Source organism: Nymphalis io, chromosome 2 (genome assembly GCF_905147045.1).
Source record: "Nymphalis io chromosome 2, ilAglIoxx1.1, whole genome shotgun sequence".
Lineage (NCBI taxonomy): Eukaryota > Metazoa > Arthropoda > Insecta > Lepidoptera > Nymphalidae > Nymphalis > Nymphalis io.
This window is the reverse complement of record NC_065889.1, coordinates 8,888,789-8,911,416: the sequence shown is the minus strand read 5'-3', so window position 1 is coordinate 8,911,416 and position 22,628 is coordinate 8,888,789. Positions and strand designations below refer to the sequence as shown.

At 31.3% G+C, this 22,628-nt stretch overlaps 6 protein-coding genes across 7 annotated transcripts; 3 read left to right on the top strand and 3 right to left on the bottom strand.

Moving 5' to 3' along the window:
• Positions 1–89: 89 nt before the first annotated feature.
• Positions 90–5,623, top strand: LOC126776166 (peptidyl-prolyl cis-trans isomerase G). The gene is made up of 6 exons (XM_050498469.1): positions 90–356; positions 1,535–2,731; positions 2,808–3,132; positions 3,539–3,682; positions 4,665–4,740; positions 4,941–5,623. The coding sequence occupies exons 2-6, from the start codon at positions 1,543–1,545 to the stop codon at positions 5,097–5,099; spliced, it is 1,893 nt and encodes a 630-aa protein (XP_050354426.1). The 5' UTR covers positions 90–356; positions 1,535–1,542; the 3' UTR covers positions 5,100–5,623.
• LOC126776176 (phosphatidate cytidylyltransferase, mitochondrial) lies at positions 350–1,485 on the top strand. The gene has a single exon (XM_050498480.1). The coding sequence runs from the start codon at positions 394–396 to the stop codon at positions 1,402–1,404; it is 1,011 nt and encodes a 336-aa protein (XP_050354437.1). The 5' UTR covers positions 350–393; the 3' UTR covers positions 1,405–1,485.
• A 312-nt stretch (positions 5,624–5,935) lies between the features above and the next one.
• LOC126776187 (uncharacterized) lies at positions 5,936–7,244 on the bottom strand. Its single transcript, XM_050498491.1, has 3 exons — positions 6,940–7,244; positions 6,531–6,762; positions 5,936–6,166 (listed from the first exon to the last, which is right to left on the bottom strand). Exons 1-3 carry the CDS (start codon positions 6,999–7,001, stop codon positions 6,017–6,019), a joined length of 444 nt encoding a protein of 147 aa, XP_050354448.1. The 5' UTR covers positions 7,002–7,244; the 3' UTR covers positions 5,936–6,016.
• Positions 7,245–12,093: 4,849 nt separating this feature from the next.
• Positions 12,094–13,429, bottom strand: LOC126775852 (cyclin-C). Its single transcript, XM_050497994.1, has 3 exons — positions 12,585–13,429; positions 12,367–12,459; positions 12,094–12,284 (listed from the first exon to the last, which is right to left on the bottom strand). The coding sequence occupies exons 1-3, from the start codon at positions 13,173–13,175 to the stop codon at positions 12,162–12,164; spliced, it is 807 nt and encodes a 268-aa protein (XP_050353951.1). The 5' UTR covers positions 13,176–13,429; the 3' UTR covers positions 12,094–12,161.
• Positions 13,430–14,232: 803 nt separating this feature from the next.
• Positions 14,233–16,562, bottom strand: LOC126775970 (uncharacterized). Of its 2 annotated transcripts, XM_050498211.1 has the most exons (6): positions 16,445–16,562; positions 16,148–16,295; positions 15,189–15,325; positions 14,994–15,057; positions 14,766–14,877; positions 14,233–14,585 (listed from the first exon to the last, which is right to left on the bottom strand). In XM_050498211.1, exons 1-6 carry the CDS (start codon positions 16,518–16,520, stop codon positions 14,367–14,369), a joined length of 756 nt encoding a protein of 251 aa, XP_050354168.1. In that variant the 5' UTR covers positions 16,521–16,562; the 3' UTR covers positions 14,233–14,366. The 2 variants fall into 2 exon arrangements, with proteins under 2 accessions (XP_050354168.1, XP_050354176.1); XM_050498219.1 differs by lacking the exon at positions 16,148–16,295 and having other exon boundaries at positions 16,445–16,501.
• Positions 16,563–19,774: 3,212 nt separating this feature from the next.
• On the top strand, positions 19,775–21,721 carry LOC126777907 (lethal(2)neighbour of Tid protein). Its single transcript, XM_050501210.1, has one exon. It carries the CDS (start codon positions 20,025–20,027, stop codon positions 21,498–21,500), a length of 1,476 nt encoding a protein of 491 aa, XP_050357167.1. The 5' UTR covers positions 19,775–20,024; the 3' UTR covers positions 21,501–21,721.
• The last annotated feature ends 907 nt before the right edge of the window (positions 21,722–22,628 follow it).

Genomic DNA, 22,628 nt, shown 5'->3' with positions numbered 1-22,628 from the left:
TATAACTTAACTAAAACTAGGTTATATTATTCGTGACTCGTATATTCCTCGTAAGTCCATGATAATGCCATAGATAATGTAATGGGTATGGTACTATCAACTATGGTGTCGCTTTTAAGTTTTACTTTTGGTTGCGTGATTTCATTTTTGAGTTTGACGTTTAATCTGGTCATTGATTGACAAAATGTGTTATTCTCACAGTTATTATTCGTCGTAGCGTAGTGTATTAAAACTAACCAATGAACAAACCCTTTCAGCATTACTCACTATAATATTTTATATTATCGAAACAAAAAATAATTACACAGTTGGCGTATATTATAAATAAAATTCAAAGGAAACTGCTATACATACAGGTCAGCTTACAAACATCCTTATATTTTGTTACTAATAATGGCATCTACAGTGGTAAAAGTGGCGAGTGCTGTAAAGGATATTTCTCCTCTTTATTATAGAATATTATCCAAATTCCCACAGAATTTTACATTCTGCTTTGCATATGGATCAGCTGTAAAACCACAAATAGGCAATCAAAAGAAGCATAATATGATCGATCTCATATACTGCGTTGATAATTCATATCGATGGCATGGCGCTAATATTGAGATGAATCCATCTCACTACTCAGCACTCCGTTTTCTAGGAAAAGGGTTTGTTGCAAGATTTCAAGAGAATTGGGGTGCAAAAGTTTACTTTAACACTTTAGTCGACATCAAAGAAGAGAATGTAACTATAAAGTATGGTGTTGTGTCACAAAAAGATCTCATTGCTGATCTTCTAGACTGGAACGACTTATATCTGGCTGGGAGACTTCATAAACCAGTGGAGATAATAAAACAAACAAACAGTTCCCACCTTCAAAATGCATTGCAATCAAATTTACGGTCAGCTGTTCACACAGCCTTATTAATTCTACCTGAAACATTTTCAGAATATGACTTTTATTTTGCAATCTCAAATTTGAGCTATGCTGGTGATTTTAGAATGACCTTTGGGGAAAACAAAAATAAAGTTCGAAATATTGTTCAACCACAACTATTGAACTTTCGAGAACTCTACAGGCCAATCTTACAGCAATTTCATGCATATGTAGATTTTCCAACGGGCGATGCTCAATGTCATCAAGATTTAAATCCTGAAACTAAATTGCATCACCTTATGCAATTACCTATGATTCCACAGCAAAGAATAGTAAAGTTTTGGAATCATGGTGGACTTCAGCAAGACATGGAGGATGTTCTCCGAGCTGTAGCTTATGACATTGATTGTGCTGTTATATTAAGACAAATTTTAAAAGATCTAGTGTGGCAGTCTAGTGTGAGACAGTCATTAAAAGGCATCCCCACAGCTGGGATTTTTAAATCAATTCGTTACAGTGCAAAGAAAATTGCAAAAATGTTTTAATTTCATAATAATCAAAAAATTGTAAATATAGTTTAAGATGATAAAATCTAAAACAATAAAGCTATTGGATTATGTAAGTCATACTTTGTTTTTTATTCATAATCATATATAATTCCTTTTTTGTTTTTAGGTAGCAATATGTTATCAGATGAATCAAGCAGTGATTCAGAAACTGGCAGGTTCAAATGTCAATCAAAAACTCAAGGTAAAAAACCAAATGAAAATGATACCAAAAGGGAAAGTTTATTTGGTAGATCTTCAGGAAGGAGTAGGAGACCTGATGACAGGTTAAACAGAGACATGGACAGAAAGAGAGATGAAAGAGAGAGATTTGAAAGGCACTCTAGGGAAAGACATCGATACTCTAGATATTCTCCTGCAAGAAGAAGACATTCTGGAGATAGGACTAGGAATAGACGCAGTCCAGATAGGTATAGAGATAGACATGCCATTGACCCTATTGGGATATCTAGGCAACGAGATATTCGTAGCAGTAGTAGAGACAAATATAGACGCTCGAGATCCAGATCTTATAAATCTCCAGGAAAAGTACGAATTATAAAAGATACGATAAAAGGCATAATAACAGGGAAAGAAAAAAATGTAGATGAAGTTGAGATAAAATCCAAACTTGACAAATCATCATCTCCAGAAATTATTACAAAAAAATCAGCAGTACACAAACCTGCTACTTCAGAAACTCAAAAAAAAGCAAGTGATAGTCCTATTTTAATCGAAGAAAATGATGGCAGTGATGCATCAGATGTAGTACAACCTGGATCTTATTATAAAATGATACCTGCAATTGTAAAGGAAAAATCTGAGGAATCTAGTGAAATTGACTCATCTGATGATGAAAAGCTCAGAGCCAAATTACTAAATTTGGAAAAAGAATTGCAGAAAACGAAAAAGAAGAAACATAAAAAGAAACATAAACGAAAAAGCTCAAAAGCTGATAAGGAGAAACAAGAGTCTTCAGCATCAGTAGAGGTAAGTAGTACTACTGACATACAAGAAGTGAAAACTGATGTTCCTTCTAAAATCCCCGAAACTGAAGTAACTTCAACCCAAAAAAATAATCAAAAAGAGAGTAGTGAAGAAGGAGAAATATTAAGTGATGACATTTCCCAATCAGATATTGAAATTGATCCTAATGATTTACGTCACAAATTAAAACGATCTAAAACAGATACTCAAGACAAAATACCGAAACTTGATGTATGTGGACCAGCTTTACCTCCACACCTAGAAAAACGTTTTCAAAAGAGCTTATCCCCTGTAACTGAGGGTTCATCTTTGCCTAAACAAAACAAGTCCCGAAATATAGGTAAACATCTGTTCGTGTATTTTTATAATTATAATTTAAAAAATAAATTCGAATTAACAATTGCATTTGCTTACAGGACCATTAATACCAGAAAATATGCGCGAAGTTTTAGCAGAAAATAGTGAAGTGGTCAGAGAAATAATAAAATATGAGAGTTCTGATGACGATGGCATTGGCCCGTTACCTGCTGGTGCGGAAGACAAGTGGTCTGATGCTCATCAGCGCCTCGAAGAGAGAGCTATTGAAATGAAAATTAAATCCCTTGATGGTCATTCATTAGAAAATTCAAATATCAAGTCTCGTGAGCAATGGATGTTAGAGCTGCCTGAAGGCAAAGCTAAATATTTAGGTTTGGAAGCTCGATCCTTTAGAGCAAAAGCAGGACCTGATATGTCAGACAGGTAACACAAGCTTTTTAAGTAATTTCATAATTTAATTTAATTTTTACCACTATAATTTGAATTAGTTACAATTCCATTTTTTCAGTTCGCCGTTTATAATTATATTATTTACTTGTTGCATTTATTCTTATAATATTAGTGCGAAAGCTCCTTGCCTTGACTTTGAGTTAGTTTTCAATGTCAAAGTCATTTCAGAGCTCAAGCATAATAATTGAAGAAAACCCTTACCTTTGACTGCTGATAATAAAACCAACTAATTTAATACATTTGTAATTTTTATTGATATGTTTTTTCTTTGATAAATTATTGTAAATGTATTTTGCAATCTATTAAATTTATGTGTTGCCTATTCTAATTGATACCAATGGTCCATTCTTTGTGTAATAATTTAGACTTCTCTGATAAGGTCGAGTTGGACTGATACTCCAGAAGATAAAGCCCGAAAAGCTTTAGGTATAGCTAAAGAAGAGGATGCAAATACAACACTTCAAAAAGAAGCACGTATCCGGCATATTGAAAGTAGAGACGAGGAACAGGAGAAGGCTGTTAGGTAAATTTAAATATATTCATTAAATATAGAAGCGTTAGCACTTTAACCAGGGCTTCACTCTCATCATAATTCAGAATTGCCTAATACCAATTTCTATAGCTTTCTCAAAACTATAGGATTAAATGAGCCGGTTGGCGTGGTTGGTAGAACACTTGCCTTTCACGCCGAAGGTTGTGTGTTCGATTCCCACCCAGGACAGACATTTGTGTGCATGAACATGTCTGTTTGTCCTGAGTCTGGGTGTAATTATCTATATAAGTATGTATTTACAAAAGAAAAATAGTATATGTAGTATATCAGTTGTCTGGTTTCCATAGCAAAAGCTTTGTACAAGCTTAATTTGGGATCAGATGGCCGTGTGTGAAAAATGTCCCAGGATATTATTATTATTATTATTATTATAAATGCTTCCTTAGTGCTTTGCCTATTGTGTAACCTATATGTAAATTTTCATGGTACTCGAGCACTGAGCACGAGTTTGGGCTATGCATTGATATGTCAATCAGTCAGTTATTCTTTTATTTCTATACATAGATTATAGTTACTTATATAATAAGATTTTTTACATTAAAAGCCTGTGAATGTCCCACTGCTAGGCTAAGGCTTCCTCTCTTTTTTTGAAGAGAACGTTTGGAGCTTATTCCACCACGCTGCTCCAATGTGGGTTGGTGGAATGCACATGTGGCAGAATTTAAGCCGAGATGGCCCAGTGGTTAGAACGCGTGAAACTTAACCAATGATCGTGGGTTCAACCGGACCAGCACCACTGAATTTTCATGTGCTTAATTTGTGTTTATAATTCATCTCGTGCGTGACGGTAAAGGAAAACATCGTGATGAAACCTGCATGTGTCAAATTTCACTTATATAATAGTCAAAGCATAATACTACCATCACAAAGCAAAAGTAATAAATCAAATTAAAATATATTAACTGTTAATCTTAATTTTACCCTTTACATAATTTACTTAATTTTCTTACAGAAAACATAAAAAGAAACATAAAAGGGAAGAGAGCCTGTTGGAAATACATCAAAAGAAATTGAAGAAGAAGAAGAAGGTATTATCAGTCTTCTAATTTATTTTTAATGAAATTTACTATATTATTACGAATATATAACATATTGTAATCATTAGAGGATAACAATCTTTACTTTTTTTTAATAACATTTATTACACATGCTATGTAATATAGTGGATACAGGTGTTTTTTTTATAAATGCACAAAAAAAAGTAACATTTCAATGTTTATATTCACAGAAGGAAGAAAAAGACGAAGAAAAAAAGGAACGCCGCCCGTTCAGTCGAGACGTTGATTTGGCTGTTAATCGCTTCGATGAGGCTCAAAAGAAATCCATAATCAAAAAAGCACAAGCTTTAAATTCGAGATTTTCAAGCGGCGAAGCAAAATTTTTGTAAAACTAAAACAAATAGTTATGAATTCCATATGATTTTAATTTACTAGTTGTTATAAATGAGTTGATCATTATTATGAAGGTTGACTCGGCTGACTAGCCTAGACTGAACCACTGTTCAATGATATGTAATACGTATTTGATGTGGAGTACATACGCCTTGACAATGTTGTAGTACTAAGTTCTAGGTGACGTCATCATAGTCTCGTTTTTGTCTGTCATCACAGTCAAGCTTCCAAAAACGAAGACCAACGCTCGGAATATAAGTAAAAGATATTCTTTGTAACGGTTCATAGTGTAAATATGTTGACAAAAATAGTAATTACTAAACTTTTGTCCATATTTAATTTAATTGTGTTAGTGATAGTAAGTAATGTTAGGAGCAAAGAAAAGAGTTGAAGAGGATATAAGTTAGCACTGGGTTTTTAATAATTTTCGATGGTATTGTAATTTAATTGTTTGAAAAAATAGCAGCAGTTCTTAAAATTATTTTTATTTTAATACCACTTTGCCGAACTTTATTGTCATTAATTTTGTTCTCAATATACCACAGGGAAAAATTCCAACTGTATTTTTTTAAATAAAACAAAATTCTGCTGTATTCTGCAGTCGGGTATAATTTAGAAATGCGAACGTTTACAAAGAAACGTAATAATTTACAATATACTTTTTATATAATAATTGTAGGTACTAACTTGTAAATAAATCCATATTTTAAATTTAAATGAAATTTTATTTCAATGAGGTAATCCTTTAAACAAAAAAGACGTTTCGTAATAAGAATGAGAGATAAGAGTAGATTGAAATCTAGACTCCAAATGCGTACTAATCGCTATAACCTTTTACCATGCGTAATATAATAAATCAATAAGAGTAATGTTCATTTAATCATTATGTTTTGTAATTATAATAAATAGCGAACTATAGTTTTGCTTCTGCGTTCGCAGCAACAGTGATGTCTTCGACTGAAGAACAAACTTTAACTTTTGAATTTTCACAACAAAGAGGTTCCTCTGCTGTCATTTCTGCGTAATACCACGGCCTTTCGCAAATCTTGTAAAATGCAGAAAGCTGAAAAAATACAAATTGCACGTGACTTCGATTATACAAACTTCTATTTAAATAATGGAAAATATTTTTTTTTGGCTATTATCGGTTCACCTTATTCCTTTTTTTGACATAGTAGTCACGCGAAATTGACAAGATTCTTGTGGATATTACATTTAATAAATTTTTGTTGTTGTTTGGCTGAATAGAAAATAAGAAATAATTTATACAAACTTATCATTTATTTAAAAAAAATGTCTGTTGTAAATGTATTTTTAAAACACAACTGACAAATTATATGATCAGTTATGTAACTGATCATATAAATCTGATATTAAAGAATAAAAGTTTCGAATAAAAATAATTTAATTATGTACCAAAATCATACCTTTATCTCATTAACATCTTTAAGTCTGGCACATAAAATCTCGGGTCCTTTGGCTTTTGTAGCGGTAGCCAGAGCAAGACAAAGACTTTTGCAAGTTGAGGCACCTTCTTCATTGCATTTTACAGACATTGGTGTCTGAGATAAAAGTGGTTCACTGTCCTGGTCCGGAGTAAATGTATCAAATCCTCCGCAAGAACAATTGCCATTAGGGACATCGTCTAACACCGATGTACTAAAAAAATATAACGTTTGTAAAAGATAAAAATACTTTTTCGTATTATATATACAATATACTTTATTACATACAACGACAATTAACTACACACAAATTAAAAAAATAAGTAATTTTGTTTTAGTTTTTATAATACATTGAATAATTATTGTGTTATATTATTCTTGTACACCTTACCTTGTAACGAATGACTCCTGCGCGAGGACTCCAAAAAGTAAAGTCAAGTAGATGTAGAACATTTCGCTGTGTAATGTTGAATAAATTACAAAATGAAACTGACAGAACTAGCCTTACGGCTTAACTTAAATACCTCAACTTTGCATTTCCTTTAAGGGTACCATTGACTAACATTGATTTTAGGACAAGTTTTCAAATATTTGTTTTAATAACACTTATTATGTTATATGCCAGCCAACTTTTTAAGCTAACTTAACTTTTTAAGATATCAAAAATCACTTTAACAAATATTGAAAATAAAGAATTACATACAATGCGATATGTTTCATTTATTCACAGTAAATGAGTTAATTATAAAAGCAAAGTTATAAATTTGGTAATAGATGAACTTAGAAAGAAAAGAAGAGAAATAATAGTATTTTTAGAGGCTCAAAATACAAATATTAACAAGATTGATTAAACTTATTTAGAAATTAGGATATATTCATTTTGTCCTTAACTATATGATTGTATGAACTAATGAAATTTTGTTTTTAATGGGACGAACATTTCTTAGCCCGTTAAAACAACTTAATGTGGTATTAATAGAATTTAAAATAGGTAGACTTCAGTATATTAGTAGACCAACTAAGAGTGCTATTAAAGTTATGTAAACAAAAAATAAAAAGAGATAATGTTCAGTATACGATAGAAACGGACTGTTACGGGTAGAGAGCTATGATGTCCCAATACAATTTAATTTACTCTTCGCTTTCTTTGCACAATATAATTCAAGTTGTGTCTCAAAAAGTAACAAATCATAGACACTGTGCTGTTTTATAAGGTAAAATGTTTTGGTGTGAATACGAGTAGAGTGTTATGATCGTATCAGTTATACAATAAGCAGTTTTGGTAATTGTTAAAGGAAAAGAGACAATTGATACACTAGCAAATGTACTCGAGCTGTAGGATTTTCATTATACCTTCAATGTTTTCTCAACATTTTTTTACTGAACATATTTGTATAATATATTGATTCATTTAACGTCGCGTTAAGCTGCGAAGGCAGTAGAGTTCCTTGAAATTAAAATTAAAAATGTTTCTGAAATTATTTTTTGGTAATAGGCTACCTACTTAAAAAATATACAATTAATTCAAAAGTACAATTTATAATAGCGACAGAAACATCCTGTTCTCAAATAAACCAATAAAGTATAATAAGTAAGGGATTAATTATTGACAATATATCTACTACTATACCTTTATTATTTCAGCAACATTTTTGCAAATAATGGGGGGAACTCAAAGGTACACCAAATAAAAAATAACCCATTACCAAATCAAGTAATTGGTTTAAGTTTATGTAAGCCTATCAAACGTTCATTTAAATAATTGAAATAACAGTCAGAATTTTACGAGCATTAAAATATTTAAATACACCTACGATTTCATTGTTTTTTCATCAACATTTAATGCGCCTCAAAAGATAATTACAATAAAATATTTATTTTATTCGAAAAATATTTAAAACTGTTATTGTATTAAACAGTAGGTTTACATTTTTCATTTACTTAGTTTTTTTAGGTATTTTTAAAATTTATTTTATTCCGCGCTTACTGTACCTCTTTTTATACATGTAGTTTGTGGGCTAATTATACATTAAAATCATACAATGCTCTTCATGTCCAGGCCAGCTCCAACAAAATTACTAACATGATTGCTGACAAACTAGACTGTATATTTATAAACCGCTGTTGTAAAGTTTCAGCTGGATCAGTAAATTGTATAAGTAGATAGTAGTGTTAGTTAAACTCCGTATTATATGATCTAATCGCAGCATGCTTAATCAGCGGCGGATTTTATACCTTGATTGCCCTAGGCCGATGAAAGGTTGCCGCCCCCTAGTTGAATTTATCAATTATCGAAAAATCTGCAAACAGATAATGTTTTTGTGACATTCTATGGACACATATTTTAGATGCGACTACTAAAAATTTCTCTTAATTTTGGCGCTCCCTAAATTTTGCCGTCATACGCCCGGGCCTACTCAGACTGTAGGGAAATCCACCCCTGTAGGTACCTATTTAATATAAATCCTCATGGATGGCGATGCAGGTATGATTGATAAATAAGCCTGTTAATATGTATATATGTAAAACCAGTTATTAATAAATGATTGTATTTAATTGTTATTATTATGTTGTTGGTTCACAGCAAAAAATCTCTGAGTGTCTTAATTAATTCTTATTCATTATTTATTTACATAATTAATAATAGTACCTACCAAACAATACATAAGTATAGCTCAAAGACGAAGGGTACGGCATATGTACGGGGTTTTTTTTTTATAGAATAGGAAGGTGGACGAGTTTATGGGCCACCTGATGGTAAGTAGTCACCAAACGCCCATAGACATTGGCATTGTAAGAAATGTCAACCATCGCTTATAGCCAATGCGCCACCAACCTTGGGAACTAAGATTTTATGTCCCTTGTGCCTGTAATTACACTGGCTCACTCACCCTTCAAACCGGAATACAACAATATCAGGTATTGCTATTTTGCGGTAGAATATCTGATGAGTGGGTGGTACCTACCCAGACGAGCTTGCACAAAGCCCTACCACCAGTAATTTGCAAATCCATAGTATTATTTCTCATACAATTGTTACAGTATTGTGTCACAGAAGTTGTACTTGCTACTCAGACACAATTGACGACGCAACCGCCCTTTTCATTCGGTAGGCATAGGCTGCTGAGCAAGCGAGATAAGGGATTATAATATTAAAATGACAATAAAAAAGGGCTAAAGATAACCGAGGCGTTTTTTTGCTAAGACCGTGAAATTGCAAATTATATGCTGCAGTGTTCACAGCTACTTTCTATACTCTTACAAGTGCTTATATGAATAACAAAACATATATAATATATTGTATAAATAGGAATTTAGCATGTTACATACTTATTAGTATTTAGACTATTACTTAATATAAAATAAATAAAAGTTGCCATTGACCATAAGTATGATATTATAATTATTTAGTTTTTGTAATTTTAAAATGGCAGCAAATATGTTATATAAATTAATAAATAAGGTAAAACCATGTCAGACACAGATATAGATGTCTGTGGGGAAATTGTAACTTAAGAAAAAAATACAAATGAATTTTAATTATCTATACAGGGTTACAGGGTAATATGTCACGATCCTTTTAAAGGGTTATAGTTCAGGACAATAGCTATCAAATGACCCCCAAAATGCTTATGCAAAAGTGTATCGTTTTCGAGTTATTATTTTTTTAATATTTTTTTTATTTAAAGGATGTTTAAGATTGTAAAATTCAATAAAAAAAAAATCAACGTATTTTCCCTATTTTTTTTTGTATTTCTTGCTAGGGTACATCCTAGTTAATAATAACCAGTTATAAAACAAAAGTCGTGCCGTGGAGTACCGGTTTAGAATAGTACTCCCCCAATCTCATCCCGTGGGTGTCGTAAGAGGCGACTGAGGGACGGGGAAAAGGGGGGATGGGCAGCAGCGTCCCCCCTCCCATAAACATCTTAACCCCTACTGCGCTCGCCAACACGCCTGCCCAGCGCGGCGAGTATGGGCAAACCCCTCCCTAAATGGCAGATGCGCCCAAAAAAAGGCCCCCAGTTACCGGCAAGCCCGCTAGGCCCGACCAAGGTAGCGGTCGCGGTATCGGCAGGGCAGGGGGTGCTAAGAATCACCGGTTCACGGCAGGCTACCGTATAAAGCGACTGAAAATGGCAACGTATAATGGACGCTCGATGAGGCTGGACCATCACCTCGCCGAATTAGAAGTAGAGTTAAGTCATATAAACTGGCATATACTGGGGTTATCTGAAGTCCGAAGACAGGGGGAGGACACGATAACTCTAGAGTCCGGTAACTTACTCTACTTCCGCGAAGGTGATAACCTCTCCCAGGGTGGTGTCGGTTTTCTAGTCAAAAAGGATCTCATTAGCAGCATTGTGGAAATCAGTAGTGTGTCGAACCGGGTAGCGTACCTTGTCCTAAAACTTTCCGACAGGTACTCCCTGAAGGTCGTACAGGTATATATGTACGTACAGCCAACTTTGAAGAACTCAAAACAAGAATAATGAATGCTGCAAATTCTATTCGACATAGCTTGAGTAGTGTTGTAGTAAAAAGTGAATTAAGAAAAAGAATGCGTATTTGTATACGAAATAGGGGATCTCATTTTGAACACGAATTATGAATAATAAACAGTGTAATTTCGAAAGTATGGAGTAACTAAAAAGATTAAGTATTTTGTTTTTGATTTAAATTCAAAATTGCAATGACAGCTCTGGTTTATCTCTCCTTTTTTACCTATTACCCCTATTAAAAATAATCTTTAACTACTTTGCATTGAGGTCCTTTTGTCTTTGATCCAGATTTAATTTCTTAACAATAGCATTTCTTAGAATTTCCTACCTGGTCTCTTTGTTATCTAATTTTCTCCTGAGTTTATGATTGTTACTGTACTTTTTATGTACCGATGGATAGCTAAGGAAACGCAGATGTTTTTAAAATGATCCGCACGATAAGAGCCATAGTGATTTTTACAAAAAAATTGCGAGTAACTTAAAGAATCAAAATTAAAAATCGAAAAGTTGTACAGTTTTGGATCTGTAATTTAAAAATGCTTGAAGATTGTTTTTGTTTTATAACTGGTTATTATTAACTAGGATGTACCCTAGCAAGAAATACAAAAAAAAATAGGGAAAATACGTTGATTTTTTTTTTATTGAATTTTAGAATCTTAAACATCCTTTAAATAAAAAAAATATTAAAAAATTAATAACTCGAAAACGATACACTTTTGCATAAGCATTTTGGGGGTCATTTGATAGCTATTGTCCTGAACTATAACCCTTTAAAAGGATCGTGACATATTACCCTGTAACCCTGTATACTATGTACAAACTATAGAAAAATTTATGTGTGCATGACACAAACCATATTGAGACAAATTAATCTGTTAATTAATGCACCTCATGACTTTTTGCAATTAATGAATTATTGCGGGAAGCCAATGATGTTAAAGTGTATTAAAGTAATCATGGACCATTATTTTTTTAAATAAACCATAACTTGTGAGAGTTCTAATATTATAAATTTTGATTAAGGATAAATAAATCATATTTATAAAATAGTTAATTCTTTATCGAGTAATACAGATACAATAAAAATAATTGATTTCATTATATAGTAGTATTATCTTTGGGGAGCTGGACAAGGCTTTGGCATTTTTCCTAGAAGACTTTGAATTTCTTTTTTCTCATCATAACTCTTCCACATTTCATATAAATTAATTATTGATCTTACTATTTCTTGTATCTGTAATATTAAATGACAATTAATAAAAACTTTTGGTACTGAACATGTATTATATCTCAGGTAAACCATGTCAATATCTTACTTTATCCATATCCACATTTAATTCAGCAAACCAGGGTTTCAAATTCTCTTTTCCGAGCATGACACATGCTATGTGAAGAGCTCCAATTGCAATCTAGATGAAAATGAGTTATAAAACAAAAAATATAATATATAAAATGAAAATAATAAGAAATAAATTGGTTTTTAAAGTTAACAAACTTATTCAAGTGTAACACATTTTATACACAAATGGATTACCTGATATGGAGGGTACAATAAGCTAACATCAGTTCTCAGAGAATCATTAACAATCCTCCAGGCATATGTAAGGAGTTGATCATCTTGTCCTATATCTTGTACAAATAGTAAAAGAGGTCTATATGGTTGGAAAACAATAAGGCAACAATCTAAATTCTCCAGTAAATAGAATTCACATTCCAGTATATGATTAGTTCTATATGGAAATTCTTGCTGTCCATATGCATAGCTGAATTTGTTCTTAATTACAGTTTGACATGTTGTTATCAGTCGTGAATTGGATATAACACCAAATTCCTCAACCTTAGATGCTAGAAATACACAGGTCGGAGCTAAAAGTAATGGATCTATACATTTTAACGAGTTCCTTGCATAGAAGCGCTTGAAATACACAGTGGCAGTAGCAATTACTTGCTGCCGTAGTTTTAATTGCTCGCCTAATACTTGTATAATGCTCGCAAAGAAGTTAAATATTTTTTGATATTCTTCTTCGGATAGCTTTGCTAAATCAAGTTGACGATCTCGAACTAGATCTTGTTTATCCAGTATCCATTGTTGATGATGTGAACTTTGCCAAAAATTTCCAGCCATATTCAGAATTTTACAAATTCCCTTGTTATAAGATTAATCGTTATCTCATATTCTAAAAACTTTTAAAAATCTAGTGTAAACCTTAGGTAATGAAGCCTTTAGTTTATATTATTCAAAAATTACAGCCAAGTATAACGCTGCGTTACCGTTGTTTGTTACTTGACAATGACAAATGTCAATTGATTAATAAGAATAAGTCAGTGTTACCAGGTACACAGTAATTATCTTAGAAACACAATATTTTTGGCTTAAGCTCGATGTACGGTGTATTTAAAAAATATAAACTATACTTTACTTTTACAAATTATATTATATATTTAGCATTCAGAAATAAAATGATTTTATAAAAACCTCGAATTAATCTTTTTAAAAATAGAACATAAAATCATATAAATTACTCACTCAATTACTCTTAAAAATCCAAATTACACAAATGAACTCATTCAACAAGTCGCGTCAATAATGAATTAATAAAGTTACCTTTCTATCCTACGGCAAAATGGCAGTTTTTAAATTAGCACGTGTTTTTAAAAAACCCTAATGCAACTATTTACACATAATATTGTTAATTTATGTTATTAACATATCATTTGTAAAAGAAACAATTATTTTTTTAACATCAATAAGACAGAAAATTTACTATTATAAATAATAAAATACAAATGGTATAATGTGAAAAACCATTCTAAAACTTAAATTAGTACATGTTGCCTAAATTTTTTTGATGTTTGTAGATGTAAGCGGAAATTTTTAGCCTGGCTCTCTACCACGCCCTTTGATGTTATTTCTCAGGGAAGTCCTAAAATACTTTTGAAATTCATAGACCGTTATAATACAAAATAAAAATGCAAAGGTATGTATTTCTTATAGTGGTTTGTCAATTTTTCCAACCGATCCGAAAATTGGCTGTCTAATAATAAAATTAATTAATGAATCGTCATTATCTTTGCGCTTTTTTATTTCAAGCACCCGATTGACATTTGAAACCCGCTTTGAATACGGTGCTTTGAGTAGGTACGGGCATTTGGGGCACCAGATGGTAAATGATCTAAGGAACTACGCAATACTTAAACATTTATTTTGTTTTTGTTTGTTTTAAATAATAAATTTCTTCCGTTTATTTCACTACTTACAAGATTTTAATTTTTAATAATTTTTAATAAATTCATTTATTAGACAATTATATAATTTTTATTTCTCCATTTTTTCGATCACATAAGACTTGGTACCGATATAAGTGATTATATTTAAAAAGTCTTTAAATGTGACGCGAGACAAATACTCATTAGCATTTGGCACAACGTAGTCTCTCACTATATCGCTTATGTTTTCGTGATAACTCTTCAAAATGTTAACACCTTCACTATTGAGCACTTCGTTTATAGGCCAAGAACTGTTCTCTAAATTAACCTAAAAAGGTATAAACAATTTTAATGAGTATAATACAGATAAACATTGACAAATTTTGTGTTTTTTGTTATTAACAATGTTGTTATGTTACAAAATTTGAAGACTTTGTTGGTTATTATTAAGATTATATTATATAAATTGTCAGTAAAGTTAGTAAAAGTAACTAGAGGTACAACTTACTTCAACTATGCTAGTACTGTATTTTAGTGAAAAATTTGATACCGATGTATAAATATCATCAACGTTATTAAAAACAATATTGATTGAAACCACATTATTTCGTGATACTATCCTAAAAGAAATGAAACCTCATATTATTATAAAACCTACACAAAAACTTTCAAAGTACTCTTTGAAAGTTATTGTGAAGTCTGAGGTGTAACTGCTCTAAGTACAGTTAAGTCTTACGTCATTGCACCATTTCCTTTCAATGAATACACGTAGTAGGCACGTCCAACTAGTGTATAAGTATCTAAAAAAATAATATTTCTAAACAATATAATACAAACGATGATATGTAACAAGATAAATATAACTACAAATAAAAAAAAATAATATTTTGAAAATGAAGATAAGATGTAAAAATTTATATACATTGCCTACCTGAATAAAGGGTCAATTTTGGAATTAAAACTGTGGCAGAAATAATTAAATTATTCTTTGTTTGTGCTATATCCAGTGCCTCAACAGAAAAATTATCAAGTCCCGTTAACTTCATTTTTCCAATTGCATATAATATTCTGGCGTAAAGAATAGAAAATAATGTTTTTAATTCATTCTTACATTTTCCCTTTAATGGATTTCATATAAAATGATATGTTAGGAAACTGCTTGATCTTATTGTTTCAAACCTAAGCTAAAAAATTCAAAAGGTTCATTGCAAGACGGAACTCTTCTAGATCTGAAGTGGGCATACCAATAGGATACATTTTAGACCCATTTGTTTTGGATATTAACAAATGGTTGGAAAAAAACATAAACTTATATTTATGTAGAAATAATTACAAAAATCATTTTGAATAAACTTAATATTGTACCTAGTTGTCACGAAAATCATTTATTTTCTTGCATTAATTAAAATAAATTAAAGCTGCGCAAAAACAAAAATAAATGCAAGATAAATATTCTAAATCCTTTATTTTTTCAAATGACATAAAATGATAAACCAGGCTTAAAACAAAATAAAAATATACTTTTTTTCAGCTTTTTTTTACGTTTCTCGAAGTTAACTATCAATATATTTTTGTGGTATGCCACGTTATAGATTTCAAAATACAGTTGTTCATGCTATTCATGTATACATAATCTTCCTTTCTTTAATAAAGTTACTTAATTTGATTTTCCTATTCTTATGATTTATATTTGTGCATTTAGGAACATAATTACTTGACTAAATTAATTTTATGAAATTGTTTTACACGTTAATTTACTATTACACATATGGATTCCACACAAGCAAAAACTGTAAAAAAGAGCTCGAATTTAAACTCACCTAGGGATTAGACTTTCATCGTGTTATATGAAACCTACGATATAACTTAAAATAATCACATAAATCTTACTTAATTCCCATTTCTTCATAATAATTCTCCTGGATTTTTTCTATGCTAATAGACTTTAAAGATGGCAGTTGAAACAATCCTGTATGCACTTTTCCCTTTTGCCATTTATTAAACAGTGTTAGTACTTGTTCTTCGAGATTATTATTTGCTAATTAAATGAATAATGTTTTATAAGTATCAGTGCAACTAAGTACTTAATAAAGGTTATCGATACATATGATATAAATTACTGTTTTGTTTAGAAAATATTACAAACCCTACATAAATTAGTCAAATCACGTAAAACAAATTACTCACGTAATGCTTTATCGCCACTAATTGTGACTGCAAAAGCGAAAACTAATAATATATCAGAAAATACTTGATATTTCATTATTGGTATTATGAAGTCAATTATTTGGAACAAATGATAAAATCTTAGTTAGACTCAACGTTTAAATGTTTTAGTGTTTATTTAATAGCATAGTATGCTGTATGATTACATTGTTTACTTATCGTTAGCTCATTAAATTATCCTTTCCTGAAATTCTTATCACGTCAATTTTATCACTTGCTATCAAAAGGTTTTAATGCTTTGCTTCTTCATGTAAAACTGACGAAGAGATTACACAAAAGTTAAAAGTATGTAAGGTGTAAGTAACATTTATTACTCTATTTACATGACCCACAAAGCGAAGTATTTTAGGTCAAGAGTAATTGAGGCTGTAAACCATGTAATTGAAAACAATCATTTTAGATTTTAACGGATAAACTTTATAGCAATGGTAATTATAGAAGACTTAAGAGATTGCCATCGCGTAACGATGAACTAAAGAAAAACGCCACAAGGTTCGCAACAAATTCAATTAAAATTGACTAAAGTCAACAAATTGATTTAACCTTATTAAAACGATCACAGGAATATAACATGTGAAATATATAATTGGGAATTATACACCTATAATTTGATGTTAGGAATTTTCGAATCAAGTTTCTCTTATAAAACAAAAACATACGAAACTTTGCGATTTATCAGATCTTTAACAGTAAAGCAGAATCGCTTTATAGAACTATGATGTGACAAAAATTGAGTCAGAGAATTTATATAAAATCCTACAGAGGAATGAAGTGTATGAATGAATGATAAAAAAGTAAGCGTTTTTGCTGTTGTGCATGGTATAGAGACTAATAGTACGAAAATTATTAGCACAGCAATTATTTCTTATAAAAGTACCTTGAAGGTATATCGGTTGCATCCGACATGCGCATAGCAAACAACGAAATTATGGAGGATAGAAGTAATTCTAAAAAGCCTAGACGAACTTACAGATTTAGAAAAATCTAAAGGTCATCCGAAACAGTGTAGACATGATGACTGATTTTAAAATAACCTTCTATAATGTAGGTACACGTCTACTATTACTAAAAATAATTTTATTTCAATAATAAACTAACTGTTTACGCAAATAATTGCATTTTCATTTACCTATTTTGAATTTCGCTCGAAAACACCCGCAGGTGTCATGGCGCCTGAACGTGACGTCACTCCATAATAAACGTTGTATTGTGTCTATACTCAACGAAGAAAATCAGAAACTATTGCGTATTTCCTAAGGTTAAAAATGAATTCCAACAAGTGGTGTGTGGTCCCTCTGTGTAAAAATACATCAATATCAACACCATCATCATCCCCATATGACGGTCGTGAGGATCTAAAATAAACAAAATTGAGATTAATATACGAATACAGAAGGTGGCAATGGACAAGGTTTTTATTAGCTTAAAATAATCACCTGAGATTAGGTGTTTCATTTAAATATATAGAGGCAGAGATTCATAAAGATTTATTATATGTTTATAATATATTTAGATTTATAGAAGTATTCTTAAATAGGTAAATTCACAAATTCAATACTGGTGAAGCTAAATGAAATATTGTCTTAAAAATTCTTACTGGTAACAATATAAAGACTCTTCATCTGCGACTAATACTATATAGCTAACAGAAAAAAACCTATGATAACACTAAAGATAAATAAAAATGTACTTACAAGGAAGTTTTCACATTTCGAAATTCAGATGAACAAAAGTCTTTATTTGATGAAAGAAACTATCCTAACATCAACAAATCACTCCTGGGCAAATTAGAAGAATTTGCCTTAACAAAACCTTGTTCCATCATTGACGGTTCTTGATTGTTTGTTTTATTTTCTTAACAAAACCCCGAATAACCAACGACTCAACTAATTAAATGATGCAAAATTAATTTTGAAACGCGTAAACACAATAACTGTTCGAGAGAAAGGGTTATACCGTTTTTTTTCCGCTGGAAAAACGCATTTACGCGTTTCCCCCACTTGAAGTGAGGGAGGGTATGTGGGACTCGCCGGCGCCGAGTATGCGCCGGAATACCCACTAAAATACGAGCGGTACCCACACCGCCTTTTCGAGGGGCGTCACGGGATCGCTTGCGCATACTACCGTGACGCCCCGACGGTTGGCCAACCTCTGCAGGCCTCCAAATCCTAGTGGGTTCTCAGGGTACAAAGACCCCCTAACCCCGGCAACACTTGGGGCGGGAGGAAAAGATGCGAATAGCACCGACGCCTTCTCCCCGGTCTTCTTCGGCGAAGCGAGTCAGCGGAGGCCCTCCCGTCACGCTCCCGCTCCGCTGCCTCCTTCTGCGACATGACATTTTCGCAGAATGAGACCGTCTCCAACCAGCACCTCTCGCTACCAAGCATGGCGTTTATCACACTCGGCAGCGAGAGGTCTTCACCGACTAAGGCCGCCAGAAAAGATCAAACACACATTTATCTTAATATTGCAAGAAATATAAAAATAAAATAAATTAAATTCATTTGCTTAACAAATAATACATTTAAACAACTATTTACCACAGAAATAATAAATACAAACAAGTATATCAATGAGCAAATACAACTCAAATTTCAAACATCAATAACTCAAAATTATAATTTTGTGGGTTGAATCCTTTCTGTGTAACTACGTGTGATACATCTATAGTCTAATGAAAGTAATCAAAAAATTAAAGTGAGTTAGTGAGTAAAATAAGTGCCGCAAAACATCCTCGCGCGCGCTCTGCAAAATAAGTTAAAGTAATCGTGATTGTTGATTAAATATTGTAACCGGAATTTTCTTGTCTTGTAATTTTTTCTTATATAAATTCATAAGAATTATATAAGAAGTAATGGAAAGTAAATGCAAGCAAAACATCTTATGAAGCATACGGTTAATTTATACGATATCGAAAACAACACAATATGCTTTTCTATTAACGATATAATTACACCTTATTAGTACCTATTTTTTAGTTTTTTTTTTTTTGCTATCCTTTGTCCGAAATACCGAAAAATTGTCATCATGCCTTTATGGGCTAAGCAATAAAAAGGAAAATCAACATTTTAACAATCTGTAATCAGTCACATCGTTAAAGCTTGAAACGATGGACTAATGTACCTCAAAATGTATGAAATTTAGATTTTTAGGGTCACTTTTTATACACAAAGATACCACTCTCTACCTCTACGCTCCCTGCTTGAAATCAATAAAACGCAGTCATTATGTACTTCGTTTATGGTTGAGATTGATACTGCTGACTGAGATCAAACGTAGGTAGCGGTTAAATTCTCTTTGACTTGAGACATTGACGTAGTTGTCAAAGCTTTAATTTTAAATTATCTTATAAGAGTTACAAGTTAGAATAGAAAATAATCACGCAGCTGTTAGTTTAAAAAATGCGGCTGTGTCTGGGTTTGGTGACCTAATCCTGAAATAGAAATAGCTTTCAATAATCGGCATCAAAATTTTCAAAGCAATAGTTTGTTTTAAAAGAGCAAAGGCTTAAGACACTCTTTTCGTTGGAGAATCGTACAAAATGGGCAGCCGAATTAGATTACAAGAGAGTAACCATGAAAAAATGTTTTCATGGAATTATTTAAAAGGATTAGTGGTGAATCCGGCTCAACTCCCTTTTATGGCTTTTCTTATAATAGTTGCCGAGTTTATCCTCAATGTATTGATAGTAGAAAAAGTGCCGTATACAGAAATAGATTGGAAAGCGTATATGCAAGAGTGCGAAGGATTTTTAAATGGAACACTTGATTACAGCAAACTTCGAGGAGATACTGGACCTTTAGTATATCCAGCAGGTTTCGTGTATATATATTCTATATTTTATTTTCTTACAAATAAAGGTCAAAATATAAAATTAGCCCAACACCTTTTTATTATGGTCTATCTTTTATTACTAAGTTTTGTTCTTAGAATTTATATTAAAACTAAAAAGGTGCCTCCATATGTTCTTGTTATTACAATATTAACTTCATATAGAATCCATTCTATTCACATTCTACGTATGTTTAATGATCCAGTGGCTGTTCTTTTCCTATACATATCTATGAATTTCTTTCTTGATTCAAAATGGTACTTGGGTAGTATTTTTTACAGTTTAGCAGTTTCAATAAAGATGAACATTCTTTTGTATGCTCCTGCTTTATTTTTCTTTTATTTAGTTAATCTTGGACTTAAGCATACCATTATACAATTATTTGTATGTGGTATAATACAATTAGCATTAGGATTGCCATTCTTAATAGTGAATCCAATGGCATATATCAAAGGTAGTTTTGACTTGGGCCGAGTATTTAATCACACGTGGACAGTTAACTATAGATTTTTAGACACTAAATTATTTGAAAGTGTCTATTTTCATCTGACATTGTTGTCTGTACATATTATGCTTTTGATAATATGTGTGCCCATGTGTATTAAATACTTTCAAAGTTATTGCCGTTTGAAATTTGTACAAAAACAAGTACAACCGCAAATAGAGGCAAAGAATAAGGAAAGAAGGTCTAAGTTGAAAAAAGACATTAAAATGAAAATAAATTCAAATATTGATAAAGAAGAAAAACTTTCTAAGGAACAAGAACAATTTATTAATTCTTTTGAAATGATGCTACAAAAGTCTTCACAAAAAAGTGGCGATAAGATATCTAAGAAGATTGTTAATAATGAGAATGATATGGCTTACAGTATAAACTTTGACATTTTGTCACAATTGTTTGTCCTTCCGATGTTTCTAGTTAATTTTATAGGCATTGTATGTGCTCGTAGTTTACATTATCAATTTTATTCATGGTATTTCCATACCTTACCATATTTATTATGGTCTACTAATTACACTATAATTATCAGATTTTTAATATTAGCTCTAATAGAATTTTGTTGGAACACTTATCCAAGTACTGATATAACTAGTGCAATGTTACATATATGTCATATTAGTATATTATATGGAGTTTGTAAAAAAATGTCTGCAGAATTAAAAATAGCATCTAAGATAAAATGACAGTGTCAATTGTATACATTATATATGAAAGGTAAATAATATTTACCAATAAACAATGTTGAATTTGTGTTTATTTATTGTATTCTTTTTTATGTATATTTGGAATAGTTAATAAAGCTAATTAGGAAATTAATAATCTGTAATCTATATCAACTCTTTTCTAATTATAAATTAGTAATTTTTTGCATCATTGCTTCCCTTTCAGTGTATAGCTATATTGTACCTAATAAACATGTATGAATCATTTATATATTTTATTTTTACCTCATATATTCTGTTAATTCTTTTTTTATCACAGTGTACCGCCAAACGGCAACAAAATATAACTTCATGCAATTAATATAGTAAGTATTTATAGGCGATGGTTCCAAATTTGCCGGTCCACCTACCTAAAAAAATATAAGTTGATAATTTAATTCAATGGAGCGATAGATGCGACGATAAGGAGCGACAAGCTAATAAGATTGGTAAATGAACTAAACAATTATTTATATAATAGTGTGATGTAATAGTAATAATACTTGTTTTTATTTATTTATTTCGGAACAGTTTTTATTTTGAAATATAAGTTTAAATATTTTGAATAGTATAATTAAATAAATCTTATTTATTACATAATTTATTGAGTCCAGCATTACAAATTAAAAGGTAAAAAAAGAACAATGTAGTTACTATCTATAATGTATATTATCAATAAATTTTTAAATAACATGAAATTCGAATATGTAATTTTGACTACTGTTTCGGGTAGGGTTGCATTTTAAGTAGTGATTTTACGTCGATGGATTGCCATCATTTTCAATAGATCTCAAATGCCTAATAAGTGAACCAAGCGTCAACTGACTTTAGTCATATTAAGCAAAACGGAATAATTTACTACGAGTGCCACTAACAAAACGTTCCCCATGGAACCCTATGAAAATAAAAGATTAATGAGTGATACCTATTTAAACGGATTTACACAAAACCCTACAATCTAGAACAAATATTTATCTATATTTTATAAAACATATATCAAGGTTTATTAAATAGGCGACGTCCTCTTTTGACGTAATTTTTGTCTGTCTTTAAAACTGACGGAAAAACCGTTCAGACAACGTTGAAATGCAGTAACGAGAGATTTATATC